Source organism: Lampetra fluviatilis, chromosome 1 (assembly GCF_964198595.1).
Source record: "Lampetra fluviatilis chromosome 1, kcLamFluv1.1, whole genome shotgun sequence".
NCBI lineage: Eukaryota > Metazoa > Chordata > Hyperoartia > Petromyzontiformes > Petromyzontidae > Lampetra > Lampetra fluviatilis.
This window is the reverse complement of record NC_136275.1, coordinates 31,583,552-31,608,818: the sequence shown is the minus strand read 5'-3', so window position 1 is coordinate 31,608,818 and position 25,267 is coordinate 31,583,552. Positions and strand designations below refer to the sequence as shown.

At 51.4% G+C, this 25,267-nt stretch overlaps 1 protein-coding gene across 1 annotated transcript in view; it reads left to right on the top strand.

Moving 5' to 3' along the window:
• Positions 1-24,987, top strand: part of KIF19 (kinesin family member 19) — a 77,994-nt gene extending 53,007 nt beyond the window's left edge. Inside the window, exons 7-21 of the mRNA XM_078860723.1 lie at positions 314-508; positions 1,218-1,367; positions 2,878-3,000; positions 4,162-4,324; positions 4,944-5,091; positions 6,200-6,470; positions 7,047-7,317; positions 7,920-8,041; positions 8,459-8,649; positions 10,131-10,239; positions 12,389-12,803; positions 13,323-13,681; positions 16,147-16,417; positions 16,706-16,810; positions 22,533-24,987. Coding sequence (XP_078716849.1) covers positions 314-508; positions 1,218-1,367; positions 2,878-3,000; positions 4,162-4,324; positions 4,944-5,091; positions 6,200-6,470; positions 7,047-7,317; positions 7,920-8,041; positions 8,459-8,649; positions 10,131-10,239; positions 12,389-12,803; positions 13,323-13,681; positions 16,147-16,417; positions 16,706-16,810; positions 22,533-22,807 — 3,168 coding nt within the window. The 3' untranslated portion in view covers positions 22,808-24,987. The remainder of the gene's footprint in view (positions 1-313; positions 509-1,217; positions 1,368-2,877; positions 3,001-4,161; positions 4,325-4,943; positions 5,092-6,199; positions 6,471-7,046; positions 7,318-7,919; positions 8,042-8,458; positions 8,650-10,130; positions 10,240-12,388; positions 12,804-13,322; positions 13,682-16,146; positions 16,418-16,705; positions 16,811-22,532) is intronic.
• The last annotated feature ends 280 nt before the right edge of the window (positions 24,988-25,267 follow it).

Genomic DNA, 25,267 nt, shown 5'->3' with positions numbered 1-25,267 from the left:
GGTTACTCTTGGAAACCACATTGTTCATGATCAATGGGTTCAGAAATGTCTGTAATATCATTCTAGGTTACCTTATGGATTAAATGTCATCGTAGTTATTTTATATTGCCAAATTCATACATGATTATTCACCAATGACTCTCAGGTATCATATAATTTCACACATTTATAAATCACCTCAAGTACCCCCTGGGACATTGCCGCGTAGCCCCCAGAGGTCTACGTACCCCGCCCGATGGAGAACCACTCACTGCATTAGACGATCCTGCAAGCGAGCAGACGCTATCGTTCTCCCCGACCGGCGCCCGCGCAGATCATGCAGCTGCTGGTGAAGGGGAACCGGCAGCGCACGCAGGAGCCCACGGCAGCGAACAAGGCGTCGTCGCGCTCGCACGCCGTGCTGCAGGTGACCGTGCGCCAGAGCAGCCGCGTGCGCGACATCAGCCAGGAGGTGCGCACGGGGCGACTCTTCCTCATCGACCTCGCCGGCTCGGAGCGAGCAGCCCAGGTGTGCGTCAGATCACACCGGCCGGCCGGCCGGCCAGCAGGTCGCCAATAAAGCAGTCACCCAGCCAACCACTCGCCCGGTCAATCACCGATCCAGACTTCCAGCCAGCCACTCACCCAGTCCAGCCAGCCACTCAAGACACTTTTACACTCAGCCACCCACTTGCTCAGTCACCCAGCTAGTCATCCATCCACCCAGCTAGCCACACATATGCAGTCAGTTATCCAGTCACTCATCCCACAGCCACCCACTCATCTGGCCAGACAGCCACCCAGCTACCCGTACAATCAGCCATCCAACGAGCCAACCACCTCACCCAGACTGCAGCCAGCCATACAACTACCTTTTGTAAGCCACCCAACCAGCAATCCACCTTCCCAGCCACCTAGCAAACTGCTCAGCCAGCTCGGTACCTTCTCAGGTGCCCACCCAACAATCCAGCCACCCGGCCACTCATCCAATCATTCACTCTATTTTGAACGATAGGCCTACAGGCTTATTTTGAGCAACTTTGCTTAATCCACACGATCATCACCACCACGATAATGATGAGTTACCATAAATAATCATGTTCATGATTACCATACTAATCATTATCACAATCGTCGTCGTCATTATTATTCTAACCACAATCACCGTCACCATTGTCACGATGCAGTGGCAAATGGCACGTCAAGCGGCTGTTGTTGTTGACGCCGGATGGGAGCAGACACAGAACAGGGGCAAGCGCATGAAGGAGGGCGCGCACATCAACCGCTCCCTGCTCGCCCTGGGGAACTGCATCAACGCGCTGAGCGAGCGCGGCGGGCGAGCGCAGTACGTCAACTACCGGGACAGCAAGCTCACACGCCTCCTCAAGGTACACCTCATAGTATACCTCAAAGTAGGCCCTCAAGGTAGGCCCTCAAGGTGGGCCTCAAGGTGGGCCTGAGGGTAGACTTCAAGGCAGGCCTCAATGCGGGCTCTCAAGTTATAGACCTCGATGGGGGCATCAAGGTAGGTCCACACAGACCCTGGCTCCTGTCAGACCATGCAAAGGCAAGATATAAGACCTTCCCAAAAGGAGGGTTTGGTGGTTCTAGAATTTCAACCGTGTTTAAATAGGGCCCGAAATTAATAACAAGAACATAAATCAATGTATTTTTTCAGGTAAATGTCAACAAAGTACCATTTGTTTGAGGGTCGATGAAGGAGGAAATTGCTCCCATCGCCATGCCCTTGGGAACTGTGAGAGTTGAGACTTCAGAAGAGCAACATCTGAGTTGTAGGCAACGCTTGGTAATCCGGGTTGCTGATTAACCTCTGTGCAGGAGCGCTGCTTCAGTTGTTAGTTGCCCCTCGCCGCTCGCGGGTCAGTGACTGGGTGGCCACGCGACCGGGAACGCGTCGGCAAGTAAACCGCGTTCTTTATGAAACATTAAAAAAGGATGACACAGTACCCTATACTTATCCTTTATCCCTACCTTATCTTAACTTAAGAAGGTAGGGATAAACGTCACCTGGTTCGAGTAAGCAATGCAGCATGATATGACGGGCTTGCGTTCTTGTTACGATACATATGTAATGGGGAAAAAAACGTATGACACAGTCTATTTCTTCACCCCAATTCTACACAGGTAAATGGTCGATTTGTCTTCATAGCTAATTCACATGGTTTGCATTATTCTTGTTAATTATTTTATTTGGCTGCATGGATAAAGATATCTATTGACCATGACTTCACGAGCAATTCTGCGGTGAAATCTTGAAGGGATGTTCTGTGAAGCATGGGGCGTGCACTGATTGTAGTGTTCTGATTTGAGGTTTATTCCATGTACTGTGCTTCATTACGGCAAGAAGGCTCTGTGTCTCTGCATCTGACTCATATATACTTATTTTATTTCGTCAGCCTTATTGGCTATCTAGGCCAAATTGTCCTGTATTTGTTTAAGCACGCAAAGTCAGCACTGGTTTTTGGCCTTCTGAGTCTCATGAGCAGACGCATTCTTGTTCCACAAATGCTGCCGGATAACATCGCTCTGGACAGCAATTGAGGCCGATGGACTTAAACAAATTTGTTATCTATATTTGGAGACAGGGAACAGTTACCGCTTAAATCTATGGACATTTTTTTGCCAGTATTAATGCCATGTGAAGGGTGTCTATTTAGTGTTTGAACATCTTAACACACCTGCACTCTTGCCGGAAGGTGTAAAGCCTTTTCGTAGTTCAGAGTTCCTTTTTTATATACAGTATATGCACTTTTACCCATAATGCTCTGCAAGCAGCAAAAACAAAAACGTGCACCGTGGGGTTTGTACGCAATCCAAATCCAACCGGTGCATAACAACACCAGCGGTGCTAACGGCCCACGCCGCGGTTGTGTACAGGACTCCCTGGGCGGGAACAGCCGCACGGTGATGATCGCCCACATCAGCCCGGCGAGCATCTCCTTCGAGGAGTCGCGCAACACGCTCACCTACGCCGACCGTGCCAAGAACATCAAAAACAGGGTGAGCTCCTCCACCCCCAGCGGCATCTCAGCCCTCCCACCCTCAAGCCCTAATTTTCTGGGATAAACTTAGCCCCGCACTCCTCCGGGGCCGTCGAAGCGAGTTGTTCCGCGCATGTGCTTAAGCATCTGCCACGTGAGTGTGGAATTTCCGCCCGTGGTTCTGGGCCACCGATGGAAAGATGAGCACCGCCCATTGCTGGTTTGAGCGGGGAAACGACTCACGCCCGACCTCCCCGCTTGGCGGGGCGTGTCGCCCGCGCGCTCTGCCCCATGGTCTCTGATGGAGACGTCGCCACTTTTTCCTATGCAACCGCCCGATGGGAAGTAAACATTCGTCAAGGTGGGAATGTGGCCCTTCGGCTTGATTATTGCGGAGGTTTTTGTGGTTGAGCTGTGCAGCTTATCGGTGCTCGCTAACAGCACTTGCCCCGAAAGTCTGTTAAAGGGCCATACGGTGAATCTTTGCCTTTGCTGTGGAGCTCTCTCCGACGCGTGTTTTTTGGGGTTGTTGGCCATGTTGTCCAACGGTCCGCTTCGCGTGCATGCCGGGAGCTTCACACGTGGGGCGAAACGTTAGACGTCGTGCCAACCAAAAACGTTCTGCCTCGTTTCTTCGTGTACGTCAAGGAGCATGAACGATCACGCGAACTCTGGTCATCCTCACAGAGGAAGCTTTTGGCTGACCATCGATCAAAAACGTACACCGCATCATGCGCTTTCAGATGTGCTTCTGCGGCTGTCTGGAATGCTCTTCATTCCGATATTAGTAAGCCACTGGGAGCTATGCACTTTTACATCAAGATTGAAAACGTATTTGTTTGCAATTTAATTTTGGGTTTAGTTTGTTGTCCTTTTCTCCGTACCTCCGATTAGCACGATTGCCTAGTGACAGTGCGAAAGAAGTTCAACATACATACAAGTAAATGGCGCCGAGTGGCCACTATCCAACAGTGGATAGAGAATGGTGGCTGCTGCTGATGATGACAAAGTATCTTCCCGCTCAGCTCCAAGACAGCACTCATTTGCATTGACAGCATTGAACTCGTGTTGAAAATCCCACATTCGGTTGACTACGTACGGTGCGAAAGAAGTTCAACATACATTCCGCATCGCATCTTCGCCCCCCACCCCCTTCCACCCCGACCAATCGATTCCCCAGGTGCGGAGGAACCTGATGAACGTGTCGTACCACATTGCGCAGTACACGAGCATCATCGCCGACCTGCGGCGCGAGATCCAGCGGCTCAAGGCCAAGATCGAGCAGCAGTCGGTGCTGGACCAGCCGCGCAAGGATGGGCGGCCAACGATCCGCCACGTGCAGGGTGAGGTCTCCCCTCGACACCCCCCCTCCCCCCGCCGTCACCTCCCCACCTCTGACCCTGTGGCGGTGCCAGCCAATTGGGAGCCTCAAGCATCCGTCACGTGATTAACAAACGTTGTACGATGGACAAGGCGCGTGTCTCGACTCTATCGCACGCGTGTAAATGTGAAATAATGTACCTAATAGACTAATTAGAGATTTTGAGATAGGGGCATTCGAACGATGAGCTTTTTATGACTGCGCTTTGCATTTCGCCAGCTTAAGTACGTGCTTGCTCACAGCGCTTGCCCCAAGTCTGTTTGGCTCTCTGGGTGATGGCTGCCATTGGCTGTGTTTGGGGGGGGCAGAACAGTGATTAGCACACTGCACTACAAATCCGGCGACCCGAGTTCAATTCGCACTCGTAACCAATAAACATCGACGAATATCTAAACTTGTCCTGGGCCTCCCCTAGGTCGACTCAGTACCTGGTGCCGTGTGTCAACATCACCGCTGGGGAGACAAATATGGCGCGTCGCACTCTCTCGTGTGCCAGTGCTGGCCTTCACAAGTGCTCGCTTACCAGCACTTGCCCCAAGCAGTCTGTTCAGGTTACACAGGGGATCCGTTGTGTTTTACAGAGGAGGTGAGCCAAGTGTCACGTCTTCGCGAGCAGCTGCTGGCCGTGTTCCGCGAGCAGATGGAAATCCGCCGCAGCCTCATGGAGCTCGAGAACTCCAGCCTCGCCATGCACATGGACATGTCCAGGCACCTGCTCACCATCTCCGAGTGAGTGGCGGACAGCATACCTGCCAACCCACATGGTTTATCCGTATTCTTGTACGGGGAAATTGAGTTAAAAAAAAATGTATATTTGTTTGTTTTTCTCACTTGTGATGGGACTTTTTCGGATGAACGTTGAGATTTATAAGGGTACGGGGTGACGAGTAACGTCTGAATTGGTCTGTAGTTAGGTAGGGCACTGATAAGGGGTTGACAGGTATGGGACAGCGCCACCGATGGGGCATAAGAGCAAGCCCCTTATGTGCCCGTGGGGTGGCGCAAACCGTGCACCACATCCTAGAAGTCTGCGCAATTCACAAACTCAGCGGAGGCCGACTCGCCTTCAACACAACAGGACCGGAAGCCAGCGCTTGGCTTAGGGGTTTTGCATTCACTAAAAATAAAAAAGCGTCGTCGTTTTCAGAACATCCAGTGGCCATGGGGAGCTTATAATTAATGTACGTTGAACTTCTTTTTGCACCGTACGTAGCCAACCATGCTAATCGGAGTTGCGGGATGTATGCGTCCAGACCAGTGAGCTGACTTGGGGTTTTCGCTGCCCAAGATTAAGCCCATTGGATTTCTGCAGGATAAATAAAGATTCTGATTCTGATAAAACCGTGTTCTTGAGTGCAGAAAAGTTGCCACCCCTACGCGTCTGCTACGATGCCCTATCATGTAACTGCTCTCTTCTGTCCAATGCCTTGTCTCTCCACTCTATTTGCCACCCATATTCTACGCTCTTATCACCTTCCCTCTCCATGCTCCCTATTCTCACTGCCACTCCTATCTTCTCTGCCACCTTTCCTCTGCATCCATTTCGGCCATCCTCCCTACTTATTCACCCCTCGCCTCTACTCTTATCGCCACTTCTCCCTCTCTCCACACACTCTCTCTGCTCTCCGCTATCTTCTCTGCACCCTTTTGTTTTTTATTTATTTCCACGCCCTGCCCTCTAAACCACCTCCTCGACTTTCCATTATCACCGCTGTCATCTCATTCTTGTCCCCATGCTGCCCCCACCTCCCCCCCCACCACCCTCGTCTGCCTGCCCTGCCCCCCCACCGTCCTCCCCCCACGGCCCCCCCACGCCACCCCCACCCCCCCCCGCCAGCTGGGAGCGCGAGCGGCAGCACCGCGTGCGTAAGTGGCGTGCCGAGCGGCGCCGCGAGTCCAAGGGCGGCCGCGACTCCGACGACGGTGAGCAGCAGCGCAGCGGTGGCGGGCGGACCGACGACGACGACGATGACGACAACAACGATGGAGATGACGAGGAGGGGGGCTACTCCGACCCCCCGGACTCGCCCGAGCCCCCCGAGGTGTCGGGCGCAAGGTCCGAGCTCTCGTCGATGCTCGCCGAGCAGAAGAACACGTCGAAGCTGAAGGTGCGCGGGTGGGCAGGGAGTTGGTGGACCACGCAGAGATCGCCCCACGCGTTTGTGTGTGTGTGTGCGTGTATGTGAGCCTCAAATGAGTACCAGGTGAGGATGTGTAAACATCGCCACTGGGGAGACAAAGGCGGTCGGGCGTGGTGCTCGCCACCCACTCCCTCGTGTTTGGGTGCCGGCCTTCGTAGGTGCTACTCGCTAACAGCACTTGTCCTAACGGTCTGTTAAAGGCTACACGGGGGATCTTTTCTCCGTCACGCTGTTGTTGAAGAGCAGGTGCTTGTAACAGTGGCAAGGAGCTGGTGTGTTAGGGAGCAACTTTCCTGCCGTTCTTCGGCATGAAGCTACTGTCGATGAGCAGACACGAGTGAACTTCTGCTGGTGTCACTCAGCGGGTGCTAACAGTGCTACAGCTGCCGAGTGTGCAGGCCGGTGCCAACCACCCGTGGGGACATTGTGTGAGATTCCTACGCCCGCAGGTGGCAGCAACAATGACAATACTGCATTCAAAGAGAGTACCCATTGATAGCGACGATGACGCCGGTGCCGCTCGCTGCCTTCCCGCCGGGGCAGGCCGAGCTGGAGAAGAAGCTCGCGGCCGCGAAGGCGCGCGCCGTGCGGCTGGAGGAATCGCTGCCGGCGGCGCTTGGCGGTGGCGAGCAGCGGCAGGTGCTGGCGCTGCTATGCAAGGTGCACGAGCTGGAGGCCGACAACGCGGAGCTGGAGTCGCGCGCGCTCCTGCGTGACACGCTGCTGCGGCAGCGCGACCTCGTGCTGCGCCGCTACCAGCAGCACGCGGGGCTGTGCGACCAGGTCATCCGGCACCAGCGCGACCTCATCCACGGTGGGTGCCGCCGCCGCCGCCACCAGCACAGCCACCCTCGCCACCACGAACACCACCACCTTCGCCGCAGCCACCGCCGCCACCACCACTACCACCACCGCTGCAGCCACTACCGTCACCACCGCAGCCACCACCTCTGCCGCATTATGCTGGCATCATACATACATGAGTGAATGGGTACGTGAGTGGGTGTGTGATCGAGTGGCTGAGTGGTTGAGCGAATGAGCAGGTGAGTGTGTGAGTGGGTGAGTGAGTGAATGGGCACGTCAGTGAGTGAGTGGTACGTGAGTGGGTGTGTGATCGAGTGGCTGAGTGTGTAAGCGAGTGAGCAGGTGAGTGTGTGAGTTGGTGAATGAGTGCATGGGCACGTCAGTGAGTGAGTGGTACGTGAGTGGGTGTGTGATCGAGTGGCTGAGTGTGTGAGCGAGTGAGCAGGTGAGTGTGTGAGTTGGTGAATGAGTGCATGGGCACGTCAGTGAGTGAGTGGTACGTGAGTGGGTGTGTGATCGAGTGGCTGAGTGTGTGAGCGAGTGAGCAGGTGAGTGTGTGAGTGGGAGAGTGAGTGAATGGGTACGTGAGTGGGTGTGTGACTCCCACTGCAGACCACCATGTGGTGGTGCCGAGAGACGTGGAGGAACTGTACCAGGCGTACCTGCGCGAGCTGGAGGAGGGGAACCTGGACAAGATAGTGGCGCTGCACTCCATCACCACCACCGCCCTGCGGGTGAGCGGCACCCAAGAGCGCAGCCTCTCTGGCTGTCCCAACGCTACCACACGGCTCAGAACGTGTGTTGCACACAGCGTGTTACACATGGCTATTGGGCAGAAATTGTGAAAAATTTTAGTTTGTGTTTTGTCTCCCTTCAACGGTGATTATGGTGAGGACAAAACCTCTACTGGGCATCTGTGAAACGACAGGACATCTGTAAAAAAAAGAGCTAATCGGATTTCTCCAGAATAAATTCAGATTCTGATTCTTTAAATACCGTGCACAGTGGCGTGTGCACCGTTGGCGTAGATTCAATATAATTAGTACCGTAGAACTCTTACCCACAACGAGGTTGGGGCTTAACTTTCTCTCCTTCACCCCCTGCACCCCCCCCCATCGCCACCCTCACCACTCCTCCTCACCGTCCCGCAGGAGCGCTCCCTGCCCATGCTGGGCCCCGCGTCGCTGATGGCCCTGGAGGTGCCCGAGTCGGAGCGCGAGGACGAGGGCTCGCCGCTCGACGCCAAGCGGCGCAGCAAGGGGCGCGGCAAGGGGCGCCTGGCGCGGGGGGGAAGAGACGCGACGCGCGACGCGCTGCCGCCCATCCACCCCGACCACGACAGGTGCCGCTCTCACTCACGTGGACCTTCACAGGTGCCGCTCGCTCGCTCGCACGGATCTGGACAAACATCGGTATTAATAAATATTATGGATCTTGATCGGTGCATTGGAGGAGCCCCGAGGTTTCTGAAGGCATGGGGCAGGAGGAGGCCACGTGGGCACCCTACCCACCCCCCCCCCCCCCATTGTTCATTAACGACAATATAAACCGGCTCGTTGTGGGGCTCTCTTTGTGTGAGACTCGGGGGCTAATTAAATCGTTTGCCCCCAACCCCAAATCCCTCCCCTGCCCCCCCCCCGCCCCCCCGGGAGGCCCTGGTTACAATATGGCACACTGCCCATGTCTCCCCTGCTGCTGGGAGATAAGGAACACAGAATAATTGGTTCACCCCCCCCCCCACCTTGGGAGGCTCTTACGGACACAATGCAGCAGCTAAACGCTCCCTGCGGAGGAGGAGTTGCACTTTTACTTTATTTGACGTCGCTAACTCGAGGCCCTAGGATAATGTGCAATGAAAAGCAGAGAAAGAGAGAGCCTTGCCATAGGACTGTCGACTTCCCACCGATGGCTCAGGACCACCAATGGAGATGAGCACTGTCCGTTGCTCATTTGAGCAGGTAAACACTCTCGCTTAACCGATGGGTTTTCATTAAATTTAATATTTTATGCCTCTTCTTCAAGGGGATCTTGCGGTGTGTTGTGACGACCGTCTCCCCATCCGCCAGCATGCCCACCCCAAACAACAGCCCGACCAGACTAACAAAGAGAGCGCGTCTGTTTCTTGTATCCACGTGTCTTGTCTCTGTCCGTACGTGTTGGGGGGCGGGGGGTTGTAGTGGTGAGCGCGCTGCGCTACGAACCCGGTGACGGGAGTTTGATTCCCGATCATGAACAACACCAGTGACGATTATCTGAACCATTCCTGGCACTCCGCTAGATCGACTCAGCCTCAAATGAGTACCTGGTGCGATGTGTAAGCATCGCCACTTTGGAGGCAAAGGCGGCCCAACGTGATGCTGGCCACCCACCCCCTCGTGTGCCGTGCCGGACCTTCATCGGTGCTCACTAATGGCACTCGTCCCTGCAGTCCGCACCTCCGATTAGCACGGTTGGCTACGTACGGTGCGAAAGAAGTTCCACATATATACATACAAGGCTGTGTGACTCTGGGGTCTCAAATAAACGGAAGTCAAAATCGTAATTAATTTATGTCTTTTTGGCGACTCCGTCCCACCGAGCACACAAACACCGCGACCCACCTGGCGCGGATCATTATGTTGTCATGTCATGTCCAAGCGCAGCGGCGAGGACGAATGCGCAGAAGAAACAAAACTTTGATTAGCGCATCGTGTAGAGCTCGTCGACACAGTTTATGCGAGAGCCGGGAGCTTATGGGACCCCGGGGTCCCGCCATGAGGTTGATTTGGTGGGATCTTTGTCTATGTCCGCGTGTGCATGCACGCGTTCGTTAAACGGGCGAAGCGACAGCAACAAAGTGTTCAAGAAAAGCCCCAAAGCACGGCAGATCTACAAGTCATCGGTGGCCACGCCGCCCCCAATCCGCGTCACCACCGTCTCCTCCGGGCACCAGGTGAGGGCGGCATGCACCGCGGTTCGTCACAGGCACCATATCGGCGAACGCTACCATCCTCTGTAATTTTCTTTACCTGCCTCGAAGTATTGCAGCTCTGCCGACCTAATTGCGCAGCCATCTTAATTACCACCCGACAAGCAATCTTTGCGGAGCGTGTAAAGTGGTGCGTCCCCAGAGTGTTGTGAAGAGGACAGTTAAATTGGCTGCAAGTGGCCCCTTGCGTAACAAACAAACACAACACCTGATGTAATTTCCCTTCAACGTTTACTGCTCGCACTGACACTTCAAGGCAACTTTTCGCTTAAAAAATGTTGTACAACCGAACCCTCCAGATGCATTTTTCTGACATTGTGATGCTGTACTGCTGGCTGCGAGTGTGTTGAATGAAAATCTATACATCCGCTGAGATGGCGCCAAGCATTGGAGATGTTGAGGGTTCGTGAATAAGCTCTGGGATTATGCATGGGATTTGTGCTTTTGATTTTTTTTCCTTTCATTAAGTGTGGGTTTTCTCAGGGCATTCCAGTTTCTTCCCACATTCATTATAACAGAGAGAGGAAGAAAAAACTTGCACAAACAGAATTTTCAATCACGCGATGATTGAACTGCAGAGTTTGGTATTCAGACCTGGATATGCTGAGTGAAAGCCAATATTAAACGTATTGATGGGATCTTTTTTTATCCCATGGGATATGTTTTAGGCCATCAATCTCAAAGAATCCTGAATAATAAATAAATACGTAGATGATTGCATACAAACAGTGGATATCACTTGCGATGCTACTGATTAATAATAACAATAATTTCGGCTCGTAGCGCACACAGTATGCACTCATTCCTCGGAGACAGGGAATGATCAAAGACACGAGAAACCACAGCCAGGCAGAGAGGCAGCCACATCGGTCAGCTGACAATTACCCAAGCTCTGTGGTCCACTATACGTTACGGTGTTAACACATTCCTGCGGAGGGAGCTGGTAGGAACGTTGGGTTGCTCGGTCAATGGCCAGGGTCAACGGCGGCGTGGTGTATTCCGCAAATATGCCCAACTGTGAGGGCGGGCACAAGCCGGCGTGAGTAGTTTAAACGTTGAGTTTTATAAGGGCACCACGGGGTGACCAGCCCCTCCCCACCCAGCCCCACCCCTCCCACCCCCCACCCAGCCCCACCCTCCCCACCCAGCCCCTCCCCACCCTCCCCTTCCCACCCAGCCTCTCCCCACCCTCCCACCCAGCCCCTCCCCACCCTCCCCTCCCCACCCAGCCCCACCCTCCCCACCCAGCCCCTCCCTGCACGACGGACGGACGGACACAATAATCCCCTGTGGGCTGGTGTAACCAGGAAGTTCCTACCAGCATAAGTCACTTAACGAGTGTTTACATGTGGGATTAAACTGGAGTGCCTGGAGAGTGGGGGAACACTCTATCCAATACAGATGGAACAGGTGAAGTCCACATTTGCTGTCATGCCTTCTACTGGCGAACCAGGGTATGGCACCTCCTCGATGCGCACAGGAAGGGGGTTTCACCATTCTTGGTTCTTTCGGGTAAAGTCACGCAGATATAAAAAAAAAACATCAAATCAAATACAAATTAAAAACAAAAAATTAAAAAAATTATAAAAAATACAAATAATAAATTGAAAATAATAAAAGCAAAAAACCACTTGCGTGATCCGCCAACCCTCGCTGCCTCCGCAGGGACGGATTAGAGGCGTGCAGAGCCACCACCTCCTGGCCATTCCGCCAGCAGTGGTGTGACCAAGCAATTGCAGGGCTGCAGCTTTATGTTTTTTTTTATTTTACCAGGTAAGGCCCACTGATTTTTCTGAAATGACCTGGCCACAAATGATAGCTCGACGAAGTGGCTTATCACGTGGACATGTATAGCAGCCGCCAAGTACGTGTGTCTTATCGTGGAGGGAAAAGCTGGAGGAACCAGGAGAAATATCCACATGACCACAGGTAGAGTGTCACTCAAACTACAAATATACAGCGAGTGTCAGGGTCGGGATCAAACCCACAACCTCCCGTATAGCAGGTGAGGTAGTTAACTTCTCACCACCGTAAGATGTTAACTGATGGCACTGTTGACGACCTCACTCACGGTAATCCACCCCCGCCCCTTCCCCCCTCAACCGCCACACAGAAACCGGAGCAGAACACGAGCAGCCTGGCCAGCCTGAGCGACCGCTGCAACAGCAGCCTGTCAGGTGACCCGGCCCCCGAGGACACACGAGGGGGGGCAGCACTGGGACACGGGGACCAGAGACGCGCCAGGCCACGTGGACGCACGCAGGCCAGCGGCAACAACAACAGCAACGTCGTCAACCTCAACAGCGTCAACAGCCACCACCACCAGCAGCAGCAGCATGGCAACACCGGCATCAACACCCGGGTGGCACCGGCCATAACCGCGGAGATCGCCACGGGGACGAAGAGCATCTCCGTCATCGCTGAGCGGCGGAGGTCGCGGGCGAGAGCCATGGAGCCCCTGGAGGGAGCGGGGTTGGGGTTCGGGTCAGGAATGACGGCCTCCCATGTGAACTCTCAGCACTCGCTAGGTACGGCAATGGTGGCGGTGGCGGCGGTGGCTGTGGCCATCGTTTATCTTCGTGGTCTGTACAGGAATGATGCATGTGTTGCAGGTGTTTTGTTCCGTGGATGGGTTTAAAACAGACTGCACGTCCGCATCATGTTACAGTAGTTCACTTCTCGAATGTAGCGGCGGTCCTGATTAATACCGCGGTGGGCGTATTAACCAAACAAGTGCTGGTCGGGAGGGTTGATGCAATCCATCATCCCTCTGGGGTCATCATTATCACTGTGTGGAGAAGTCCACAGTGGGTGCCCTATGGATAGACTCGCCCCTGTCGTAGGAAGGAGAACTTTCCGCCACTGGCTGAGGGCTGTATGCATGTTGAACTTCTTTCGCGCCGTACGTAGCCAACCGTGCTAATCGGAGGTGCGGGCTGTAAACAGGAGATGAGTAGCATCGCCTCAATGCCCACTTGAGCAGAGAATCACTTTGACTTTAATCGACTCTCGGCCTCTCCCTGGCATGGCCCGTCCCTGCGAGTCAGGCACCGCCCTGGGCAGCCACACGGGCACCTTCCGCGTCAACCAGGCGAGCAGCGAGGAGAGCCTCGGGCCCGGCTCCACCGCGGCGGCGCGTGGGGGGACCCTGCCGGCTCGCGGCGCGGGGCCCAACGCGCTGGCCGGAAGGGAGAGGGCCGACTCCCTGCAGAGCGATCGGGCCGAGCTGCAGGCACGACGGCAGCCACGGCGAGCCGCCCCGCACGGTGCTCAGGCTCCCCCGCCGATGTCTCAGCATCAGCAGCATCAGCAGCACCAGCAGCATCAGCAGCAGAGCCAGGCTCATGCAGAGCAGCCGCACGGACGCAAGACGCGGTCGCGCTCCTTCGAGGTCGGCAGACAAGCGGTGAGTGCTGGCGAGAGGTGTGGCCGAACCCACGGAAATAGACAAAAAAACTAACTCCTGGCTCGGGGAAGGTCGTCTTTCTTATTCACGCCATGGGGGAGTTAATCGGCAGTGTTCGCGTGTTCATATGCGGGGTCGGTGAATGGGCCGTCTGGAGTTAGCCTCACAGTAAAGTTCTGAAACGCTGCCAGTGAATGATAAACTGCTGGAGCACTGGTTCCAAACCTGTGGTCCATGGACTAATCACTGGTGGCTCATAAGGCAAGTGGGAAATGCTTCCGTGGAACTGTTGTAAATGCGAAGATATAGCCATTTTAATAAAAAAAAAATGTTCTTGGTGCACAATGGTCCGTGAAAGAATTCTGGACAGTGGACGGTGGCGGCGGATCCAGAAAGGGTTGGGAACCCATTGTGCTAGAACAAGGATCCTGCATTGCACAGCGCAGCATTCATTGGGTCGGGCTCTGGCCAGTCTTGTCCAATTCTCTTGCCCGTGGCACTCCGTGATTTCGGAAAAGCTGTGCCCACGTCATTATTAATTGAGCTGGAGTCTCGGGACCGGCAGCACTGATTTGTAAGAGCAGCGGCTCTTTTTGCTTCGGTACTCATGACATCACGGAGGTCAATGGGGCCACGGCCCTGTGTGTCGTGACGTCACTTGCCTCGCTCGTGTTAAGCCAGAACACGGCCGAGTGGCTTAAGAATACGGTGCGCATTAACACAACAGGGTTGCTGTTGTAGTGTGGTGCTGTAATGGTTGAACTTCTAACCCGGAGGTCACCGGTTCGATTCAATTTCTTGGCACGGCAGTTTTCTTTTTTTTTTTACATTCGACACCAGCCTGGTACAAGGCGCGAACCGGAACAAGGAAAGAGGATTGATTACAGAAAAAAAACGCGGCAGCTTTCTTAATCCCCCTCCTCTGTATACCCAGCAGTGCAAATGTGCACGCCCACAGTTAGTCGATTGGCGGGTGGTGGCATGTCGTGGGGTGAAGTGTGGGTACTGCCACCTCTTGCGCGACGTCGGGCCAGCGTGGGAGGGACGGCAATCGAAGTCTTAAGTGACTCTGCAAAGCTCCGTCTAGTGGAGGGCCATCTGGCAGCAGTAGCGTAAACAAGCAATTTCAGGGCTTGCACCTTTACGCCGGAGCGAGCGCGGAAGAGATGGCAATTGCACTCGATTGCATTTGTCCATCCCCCGCACCTCCGATTGGCACGGTTGCCTACGTACGGTAGGAAAGAAGTTCAACGCACATACATGCAACACTTTAGCTTGACACTAGCCCAACTGCACAACGTTGCCAGCTCTCAACGCAGCCCTCACTGCAAGCGGCGAGGCACGGCCATCGCCACGCGCAGTGCACGCCTGGGGTGAGACACGAAGCCGCCAGGGGTTTATTCCATCGCGTCCACTGCCTTGACCGCCCCCAGAGGTGACGGAGAGTTGGCGCGCAAGCCGGCGGTCCGTTTCTTTTTGCCTTTTTCGTCGGCCCGGTGGGGGGGCGAGCCGCTGTTCGCTCCCTCTCCGGTTACACGCGCTGCCCGTTGTCCCCGGCAGTAACGTGAGGCCGACCACGTCGCCGAGCCCCCTCCCCGAGAACACTGAGATCATTCCAAGGTCGAAACGTGACGCCTCAGTGGCTCGCCGCCAGGCTACAGTGAGACGGCGCGGTGGGTTTCAGAGTGGGGGCCAGCAAATGCTGGTGCCAATGTTTGCACCGCGTATTTTAATTAACATCAGGACTGTAAAGTCCCTGTGCAAACTTGCTCTGCAGCCATCTGGGCCTCCCGTTTCTCCATTGCTGTTAATGGGAAATCAACCTGGTTCAGAAGCTCTACAATAATGTATCGGTGGCTGGCTGAGACTCCACGTACAGTTTATCCTCCTGAATAATATCTCACATCCAGTCAATCTGCCAAAATATTTTCAGCAGTCGACAGTCACAGCAATGCGTGGAGTCCATGAAGACATATATTAATGTGGCCGTTCATTCGCTATGGAGCGTAGTTATTGGGACTGATATTTGCCTTTGTCAGCGAGTTCCTGCATACAATCTGAGTATAGCAAGCTGATGGCTAGTGCCTGGAAATCAATTTCGCCAATAAAAAAAACCTTAAATTTGATTTTCCACTAAATTTGGCTGGATATCAGTTTCACTGTCAAGTTGGTAACAAGACTTTCCCTCTTAGCAGGGCGTGTGAAAATGTGTGCTGTCTCCGCGTGTGGGGATAAAAATACCATTTGAATGGATCTCAGAAGTTCAGTTAAAGTCCGCTTGCATCGGACATTCTCTACCACACAGGCTTGCATGGTCCGCGGAAGTTCCACGTAGATTTGTCATCTCATGACACGACATAATAGCACAACGACAATAAATTGCGGAAACACCTGAAGCAAATAAAATCATCTGACCTTGAAGCGTGTCCAGACTTGAAAGACTCCGTCCTCTCCCTCCACAACAGCTGCCCAAGCCGAAGGCCACGCAGCAGCGCGTCCTGGAGACGCTGTCTGACCACAAGATCTCGGGAGCGGCCGCCGCCGGGCCCACGGGGGCCGGGGGTCGTGCCGGCCAGAACCCCGGGCAGCCCAAGCCCCGAGCCCGCGCCGCAGTGATGCTGCACCCCCCGCCAGCCCCTGGCGGTGCCGGCGCTGGTGGCGGTGCCGGTGGTGGAGGAGGGATCGCACCGGCTGTCATCGTCAGAGCAAAGCACCAACCCGGATATCAGCCCACAGGCGAGTAGGGGCACGGCCTCACGGAGCGAACGTGGGTTCGTGACATTATCAGATGGATGACAAAGAGGAAAGTGCCGATCCGTCAATTACATTCAATAATGCCAAAGATTATTCTGGACAATTGGTGAGATGTTAAAGTAATGATAATGGATTACTTTAGATGATAAATGAGCACCATATCAATTATTTGTGTGATGTGTGGGTTTAGAACTCGTTTGATATTCTTGCGCGATGGTTGATGTTACTGATGATTTGTCAACGCCGACGACGTCGACGTTGACGATGCAGGTGGAGAGCTGCACTCCCTGGATCCGCTGACGACGCCTCCCAGCACCGTGTTCCAGACGAACGGCGAGCGGCACCGAGCGCTGGCGCTGCAGAAGAAGACGCGAGGTCACCACGCCGCACGACACAATATTCACAAGACGACCATTATATCCCGATATCCCATAACTTCGTAATTGTATTTCACGCTTGTATTGTTATTTTTGTGCAGTTAACTCAAACACAGGCCTTCCTTCAGTGTTTCTGATTATAACTTTACAGTCTATAATGATCAGAGGGCACATGCTGCCAGTTTAACAGGAAATAACGAAACATTTAATATAACTATGAAAGGGATGATATCACGTAATTATCGTGCAGTCAAATTATCCAGAAAACTATTTACAAAGCACGAATTTAATAGGTAATAGCAGTTACTTTTACTTTTCTGTGAAATTACATTATTGAATCATTCTAAATATTTGGTCAGAAATGTTAATGTCAAAACGCAGAAATACACAGCAACAAAATTCACGATATTTAGCAAAACAGACGATACCAATATTGTGGCTCTTATACCGTTCACTATATATCATCGTATCACCACATCGCAGCAATCCTACACGCGCCTTTAAATCCCTCCACCACATGTACGTGCATTTAAACAAGAGCTGGGCTCTCTGATTTTACAATTTGTCGATTGCTGGACCGATTTTACGGATGAAATGATACAAAATAGAGTTTTATTTGGTTATATTGCATAAATATATAAATGTGTCGTTGAAAACCCGCCACCTCCCAACACAGCCAACTAGTCAGGGTTGTCGCATAAACAGAACGTGCCAATTCGTCACTAGTACAGCACACCGGTACAGCACACAACACATATTAACGTCAGTGAAGCAAAAGCCTTAAGAGAATTGAGAGCAAATAAAGATATACAAATTCTTGCTGCTGACAAGGGCCGATCAACTGTTGTGATGCCCCGTGAGGACTACGATAATGAAATCAAATATTTACCTTAAAATTAACGAGACCCAACCAGCACCTTGGAGCGTAAAACAACGACAGTCATTGCCAAGTCATCCATTCCCAAGGAAGAGCAATACTTGATCAAACCAAGGCAAACAAAACCACCAAGACTTTATGGGCTACCAAAAATTCACAAACCTGATGTCCCATTAATACCCATAGTTAGTACAATAGGCTCTGCCACGTACAAATTAGCACAATACGTAATGAAACAAATACAGCCCTACATCGGTAGGACCTCTTCATTCATCAAAAACTCTGAACATCTCGTAAATATAATGAAAGATATTAACCTTAACTTTAACGATATTCTCGTAAGTTTTGATGTGACTTCTCTGTTCCACGAGGGTTCTGGTCAACGAGTCAATTAAATTACTCGACTCTCTGGTAACGAACGAAGGTTTAGCTAAAGACAACCCAAGACGAGCTGAACACCGTCTAAAGAACACCTACTTCTCGTGGCAAGGTGACTTCTATAAACAAAAGGAAGGAGCAGCAATGGGCTCTCCTTTGTCTCATGTGATAGCAAATTTGTACATGGAAGATTTTGAAACAAAAGTAATAGGTTCTCAAGCACACTAAAACCATCCGCTTGGTTTAGATATGTGGATGACACATTGGTGGTCTGGTCACACGGCAAATATACACTGAACACATTTCTAAATCATCTCAACTCGCAAAACCCATCCATCCAGTTTACCATGGAAGTGGAAGCTGACAGAACTCTACCATTTATGGATATTCTGCCCAGACGGGGTCGAAATGGAAAAAATAACACACAAGGTTTGCTGAAAGAAAACGCATACTGACGCCTATCTGAATGCAGAGTAACACCATCACCCCACACAAAAATCTGCTCTTATCAAGACGCTCATTCATCGAGCTAAGAAATTGTCAGATGGTGACAGTCCGAGAAGTGAAATTCAACATGTTAAAGAAGAGCTGCAAATGAATGGTTACAATGATGCACAAATCAACACGGCATTGAATGCCAAAACCAAATCAAATAACACGAGCATTGAAACTGCCCAAGTAATTAAAACGATCAAAATACCGTACATTGCGGGAGTAACTGATAAACTAGCCAGATGTTGGTAAAACAAAACATCCAAGTCAGATTTGGCACGGTACATAAAATACAGAAATTAATATCTGGTACAAAAGATGTATTACCGAAGCTATCAACAGAAGGTTTGTACAGGATTAACTGCACGTGTGGTAAATGTTATGTTGGGCAAACAGGACGAATGATCAGCACGAGACTAAAATAACATCAGAGAAATATGAAATACTCCCAAATACAACTGATAGTAGTAGCAGAACATGTGTGCCAACAAGGACACTCAATTGATTTTGATAATGTTTAAGTTCTGTGCAAAACTAGCTACTACTGGCCAAGAATCATTAGAGAATCTATCGAAATTGAAATAATTAAAATCATTTTAACCGTTCAGATAGCTACCGCCTTAGTGCTGCGTGGAAGCGAATTTTCAAATAATACATTATTTAAATGCATGCCTACAAAGGGCACCATACTTCAAGAGGGATTACCGTTGGTACGGCTATTTTAATACACACAATAGACAAGAAGGACAAGATCAAAGGGCTCGCATAATGCACATGCATAATGTACGTTGACTCAGTAATCCCCCCCCCCCTCCCACATTGTGCAAGAGCGCAGAAGTGTGGTCACCACATCTACGCCTCCATATAAGGAACAAAACAGTTAGACTTCTCCACAAATCTGGCTGTCGCCTGATGAATCTAGTTGTAATTACTGGCGAAACGTCGTACTCAGATTATAAATATTGTGGCTTGGCTCTCAAAGACACCGGTGTGTTGTACGAGTGACGAATTGGCACGTTCTGTTTACGTGACAACCCTTACTAGTTGGCTGTGTTGGATGGTGGCGGGTTTTAACGACACATTTATATATTTACGCGATCTAACCCAAAAAACCTCTATTATGGATGATATTGGTCGCAAAAGCCTACGTGTTAAACTGAAATTATACAATTTAATTAGATGACAGAAGATCGTTGGAAATAAAGTCTCGCCCTTTGCTCCCACATGTGGCCCTGATGGGAGGTGATGGGCAGGGCTTTGTGTCATCATCATCAGCATTATCGGCTGGGCGTGGCTTGTTGGGGGGTTTCCTGCCTTCGGGAGGCAGGATGAAGGGTGTGGGAGCCATTTTCAAAGGGACCTGAGTAATTGACTACGTACAAAAGTAGCCGATTCTAATTTTTAGGTGAATAACTGACTCATTTTATCATGGGACCGTTTTTATCTGCTCACCCCGAGCTATAAATGCTCTGATCGTGCGTTGTATTTGCTGTTGGCCTTCTGGCATTCTCCGATCTGACAACGGTGGTGAGACTAGGCCATAAAGAAGGCTGTCTTAGGTGTAGTCCATTCTGTCTCAAAGACAATGCCTATATTATCAGGGCATGTCTGTTTGAATGTTCACCACAAGTACGGGTGGTTAATGCAGACTTTATTCCTTGCAAAATGTATGTATTTGGTGTTTGAACATTTTAACATCTGTTTTATTGCCAGAAAGGTTCAAACCTTTTCTTATTTTTCATAGCTGACTAATTTTACTCCACCTTTCTGGCCTCGTGACGTGCTGTGAAGAAGAGCCATTGCACAAAACGTTCCATATTATACACTTTGTATTTTTAAGGCCATTGTGTTATTCATGAATGTGTTTCTGTTATTTGTGCTTGTATACCACTGCCGCACCTCCGATTAATTATCGCGGGCGGCTATGTACAGTGCAAAAGAAGTTCAACATACATACAACACCGTATTACCAGATAATTTTCTTAATTTAAACCCATATCTGTGCGTGTGTCTCTATGTTTATACACGCACGCTTTATGTGTCTATGTGTTGTCGCATCCGTGCATATTTAATGGCAAGCAGCGGTGCAGTGGTTCCATAGTGACACACGGTGTGTATGCATGATGTGTACACACTATACACTATTGATGTGCCTGCAATTAATCATCAATAACATCTGGCAACCCAGCAGTGTTTGTTCAACAAGCCTGCCTGATGATGAGACCCAGAAGGTCGGAACTGGTCCAAAGTAATGCTGAGTAAACAAATGCTGATGGAATACTATTTGTGTCATGGATAAACAAATATATATATTTTCATGTGGAGAGAGGAATGGAGATATGTTTATTTAATTAAATCACTATCAGTATACGCACCGTGTGTGGACACCTTGTGTGTTATGTGGAGTGCAACTGCACACACCCATGTGGATATTGCACGCATAGATAATACTTACAGTGTGCATCTTCCATTGTCTATCCTCTGGTGGATGAAGGACTTCTCCCTGCCATCACCAACCCTCATTTGTCAGGGCTGCTATCAACATCGATAATCACAGGCACATAATGAGATTTGTGAATTTTAAAATTAACAATTGATATGAATTGATTAACCAACGCATCGGTACATGTCCAATTAACCGCGTGTAAACCGACACTATTTTACTCATGCCACGGTACCATGCGCATGAACACAAACAGCGACTTGGCACAGCCACATGATGTGCCCCCTGTAGCCGTGATTGAGTCTCCCTTGTTACCGAGTCGAATAATAAACATGGCTCATGGATGTGAATGCTGGCGCTGTATATGTAAAGCCTCGAGATATGTGGTTTGGAGATTTCGTTCTTTTGTTATCTTGCGAAATAAAATGTAACATGTTTGGGCCAAGCATTATATAACTTACCGAATGCAATGTGTATAAACAGCAAACATATAAAACACGAACTATTGTATAATTTTTACAGAATTCTTAGAAATATTATAAACTACAAGACAGATGTTGTGATTGTATCTAAACTCAACACATGCGTCAACAATATGGTGCTTTGAAGAGGGCCATTATTCAAAACAATTTTTATTTTTTATTTTAAGGCCACAGTGTTTGTGACGAGCGTGTTGTTTTTGATTAGTATACTTCTGCACCACTGCCAATGCAGCAGAAATGTTTAACACATTCCTGCGGAGGGAGCTGGTAGGAACGTTGAGTTGCTCGGTCAATGGCCAGGGTCAACGGCCGCGTGGTGTATTCCGCAAATATGCCCAACTGTGAGGGCGGGCACAAGCCGGCGTGAGTAGGTGAAACGTTGAGTTTTATAAGGGCACCACGGGGTGACTAGCCCCTCCCCACCCAGCCCCACCCCTCCCACCCCCACCCAGCCCCACCCTCCCCACCCAGCCCCTCCCCTCCCCACCCAGCCCCTCCCTGCACGACGGATGGACGGACACAATAATCCCCTGTGGGCTGGTGTAACCAGGAGCTTCCTCCCAGTAATATTTTCTGGTTGTTTTCATGAACAATAAATAGTAATTGTGAGTCTACTGTTTGTAAATTTGCGTTTAGGTTGTCCTCTGATTAAGTACAATTTTACAGACATGGAATTTTGTGGAAACGGCATACGCCACGCAACTGCAAGGACCCACTCACTACCCCAGGCGTATCTAATCGGCATTAACCATGCAGCGATTCAGACTAAAATACATTATTGCAATCCTCAAACATACATGAAATAATGTGAGAATCGACTATTCGATTGTTATAATTTGTTCACGTGACCTGTGCCGCCACAAGAGACGATACAGGACATTCAACGGAATGTAAATAAAAATCCTGAAACAAAACATGGGTAACTCCGATCTGTAGTGGAGGCCCACTCTGCCAAGGAATTGCATGACTGCATCCGTGCCCTTTGTTCGACACCGCTGATCAACTCGTGCTCACGATCTCCCCATTTCTCTGCCTTTGTGCACCGCAGGTGGTGGTGGCGGTGGCATGGGGGGACAGCAGACGACGGCCGACCCGCCAGCCACAAGCACCATGGCGGGCACCGGCAGCCACCTGCTGTCCCTGCCGGGCAATGCCAAGCGGGTCGGGCGACCCTCCCCGCCGGCGGCGCTCGGGGCAGCGCCGGGCGGGCAAGGAGCCGTCGCCGGAGCCGCCGCCACCGCCGGCAGCGGAAACCCGAGCCCCTCGCTCGGCTTGAGCGGGCAGGCGATCCTCAAGCACGAGTCGCGAGCACGCAGGGCGTGAGTGCCTTGAGAGCGCGGCGGGCAAGGGGCAGAGTCTCCGGAGAAGGGGTCGGATTGGCAAAGGAGGATCCGTTTCTGTTTTTGTCACCCATCCCCCCCAACCCCGAGCCACCCAACAACATTGGATGGGAGGAACTGGCGTGGACTCGGCTGTTGACAAAAGCACGAGGCACACAAGTGTTCCTCAATTGATGGATGGAAGGAAGCTTACAATGGTGGACTACGTGCGGCGCCCCGTGGCTTGTGACTGGCTGCACCTTGCAGCATTCGGGTTGTGGGTGAATTGAGGTGCAGGCTTTGGTGTTGCTGCTGCTGCTGCTGTTGTTGTTGTTGTGCCGTTGGCGTGTTGGGGACGGCGCGAGGGGAGTTGACCGCATGGAGCGGCACGGAGCCGCGAGCGAAAATCCGGACGCGAAACGTCGACGGCGTCTGAAACGCGCCGCTCGGCCTGTCGAGCGCGACCCACGTAGCCAATCAAATCGTAACAAACACCACGGTGGGGGTCACAGTGGTTTGGTTACTCGACGCAACCCTTCACGGGGGGGTTGGGGGGGTACTTTGGAGTTCCCGGCTGATGCAGTAGTGAGAATGGGGAAAGTATAATGACGTAACATCAGGTTGCCCGTCTTGCCCGGTTTTCCACTCATTTAAACTAACATCGATTCATTTTTTTCTTCTCTCGTGTCAGTGCAGCAGGTTAGTGATGAGCCACAACAGTTGGCCACTGCTAATGCACTCAAAGTAATTAAACCTTTTGTGGAGTGTTCGCGTTGAATCGGCGCCACCGTCAATTTTCACGTCTCGTGAAAGATCCGGCTTAGGGTGAATCCATAACTATAATTAGACAGAGGATTATTGTTTTCTCTATTTGGTGATGGGTTACCATGGGATTTTTTTCTAATCAATCGAGCATTTATTTCAATCAATGGCATCAATAAAATAAACAGATTAATACTGAGTGCATTTTAGCAATGGTAACATTAAACATACGTAGCCTAGGTTCATACTCGGGGTGTATTTAAAGATGTTGGGTGCAGGTGGCCAGTTTTATCCACTCCTCCAGTGTAGTGGATGGCTCTGCAAGCATTGAATGGAGCATTGCTCAGTGTGGGGCATCCAGTCAGCTGTTGGGGGGGGGGTTATAAGTTCTGATTGGTCTCGAATGCCGAGGCAAACATGTCACCCTTGGTGACCGTGTTCACCCAAGTCGGAGGAGAATCTCTGTTAATAACCCGAGCGTCACCCAACGCTGGCGTTAAACACTCCGGGACTAGTTTTGTAGTTTTTCAGCCACTTTTTTGTTCCATGGAAAATATAGTCTCGGCTATTTGCTGCAATGTCGTGTCTTAAATTAGAGATTTCCTTCCCCGCCCATGGCGTCTCGCTCACCTACACAACGATAAATTTAGATTTGCAAAAAAAATCGAGGTAGTAAAATTGTTTATAATTGGAATCCTAGTGCCTCAAAATTGTATTTAAACAAATGCTGTTATTTGTATGTCTGCTATAACGCACGGGTTCATGGTTCCTCATGTTACCAAGCAACCAACATCTGTCTGGCAAATCTCTGCGAACACATCCACACACGGTCAGACCCAGCGCGTGCAGTGGCTTCAGGGTTGTCATCTCTCAGGAACGTATCATGGAAACATGAACAATATCACAAAATCTCTCAACACCGGGGCAGGGGAGAACGGCATTGTCTCCAGTGGCTCATTATTATTATAAAACCGTCAAAATTGCGAGGACTTTTAATGTCCCAGGGAGACTTACACATTTCCCAGGACAGTAACCTCCTCAAAATGAGAGCGATTCTGGGAAAATCACTGGCAGGTGGCAACCCGAAGTAACACGGGAGAGCGCAGCGTTCGCGAGCAGCGACGGCTGTGAAGCACAGCGGGAGCTTGCGGCTCCAGCGGTGGGAACGACCGTGAACGTTCCACTAACGCCAACCAGGGAGAGCGCATCGAGAGATGGAATCCCAGTGAGATGTGAAATCGCGGGATCGACCATGAGACCTGTGTTGATCCCATGGAAAAGGTGACAGACAGGCCGTGCGGTGGGTGGGCGCGTGTGTGGGTGGATGAGTGCGTGGGTGGGTGAGTGCGTGGGTGTGTGGGTGGGTGAGTGCGTGAGTGGGTGCGTAGGTGAGTGGGTGCGTAGGTGAGTGGGTGGGTGGATGAATGGGTGCGTGGATGAGTGGGTTCGTGGATGAGTGGGTGGGTGGATGAGTGGGTGCGTGGGTGAGTGGGTGGGTGACTGGGTGCGTGGGTGGGTGGGTGGGTGAGTGAGTGGGTGCGTGGGTGGGTGAGTGGGTGCGTGGGTGGGTGGTTGGGTGACCGAGTGAGTGAGTGCGTGGGTGGGCGGTTGAGTGGGTGGGTGAGTGTTGCTTGCGTGTCTGCCGTGCTCACGTGCCCGAGGGGACGCACTTATTTCCAACTCTGACTTCCGTTGACGACGT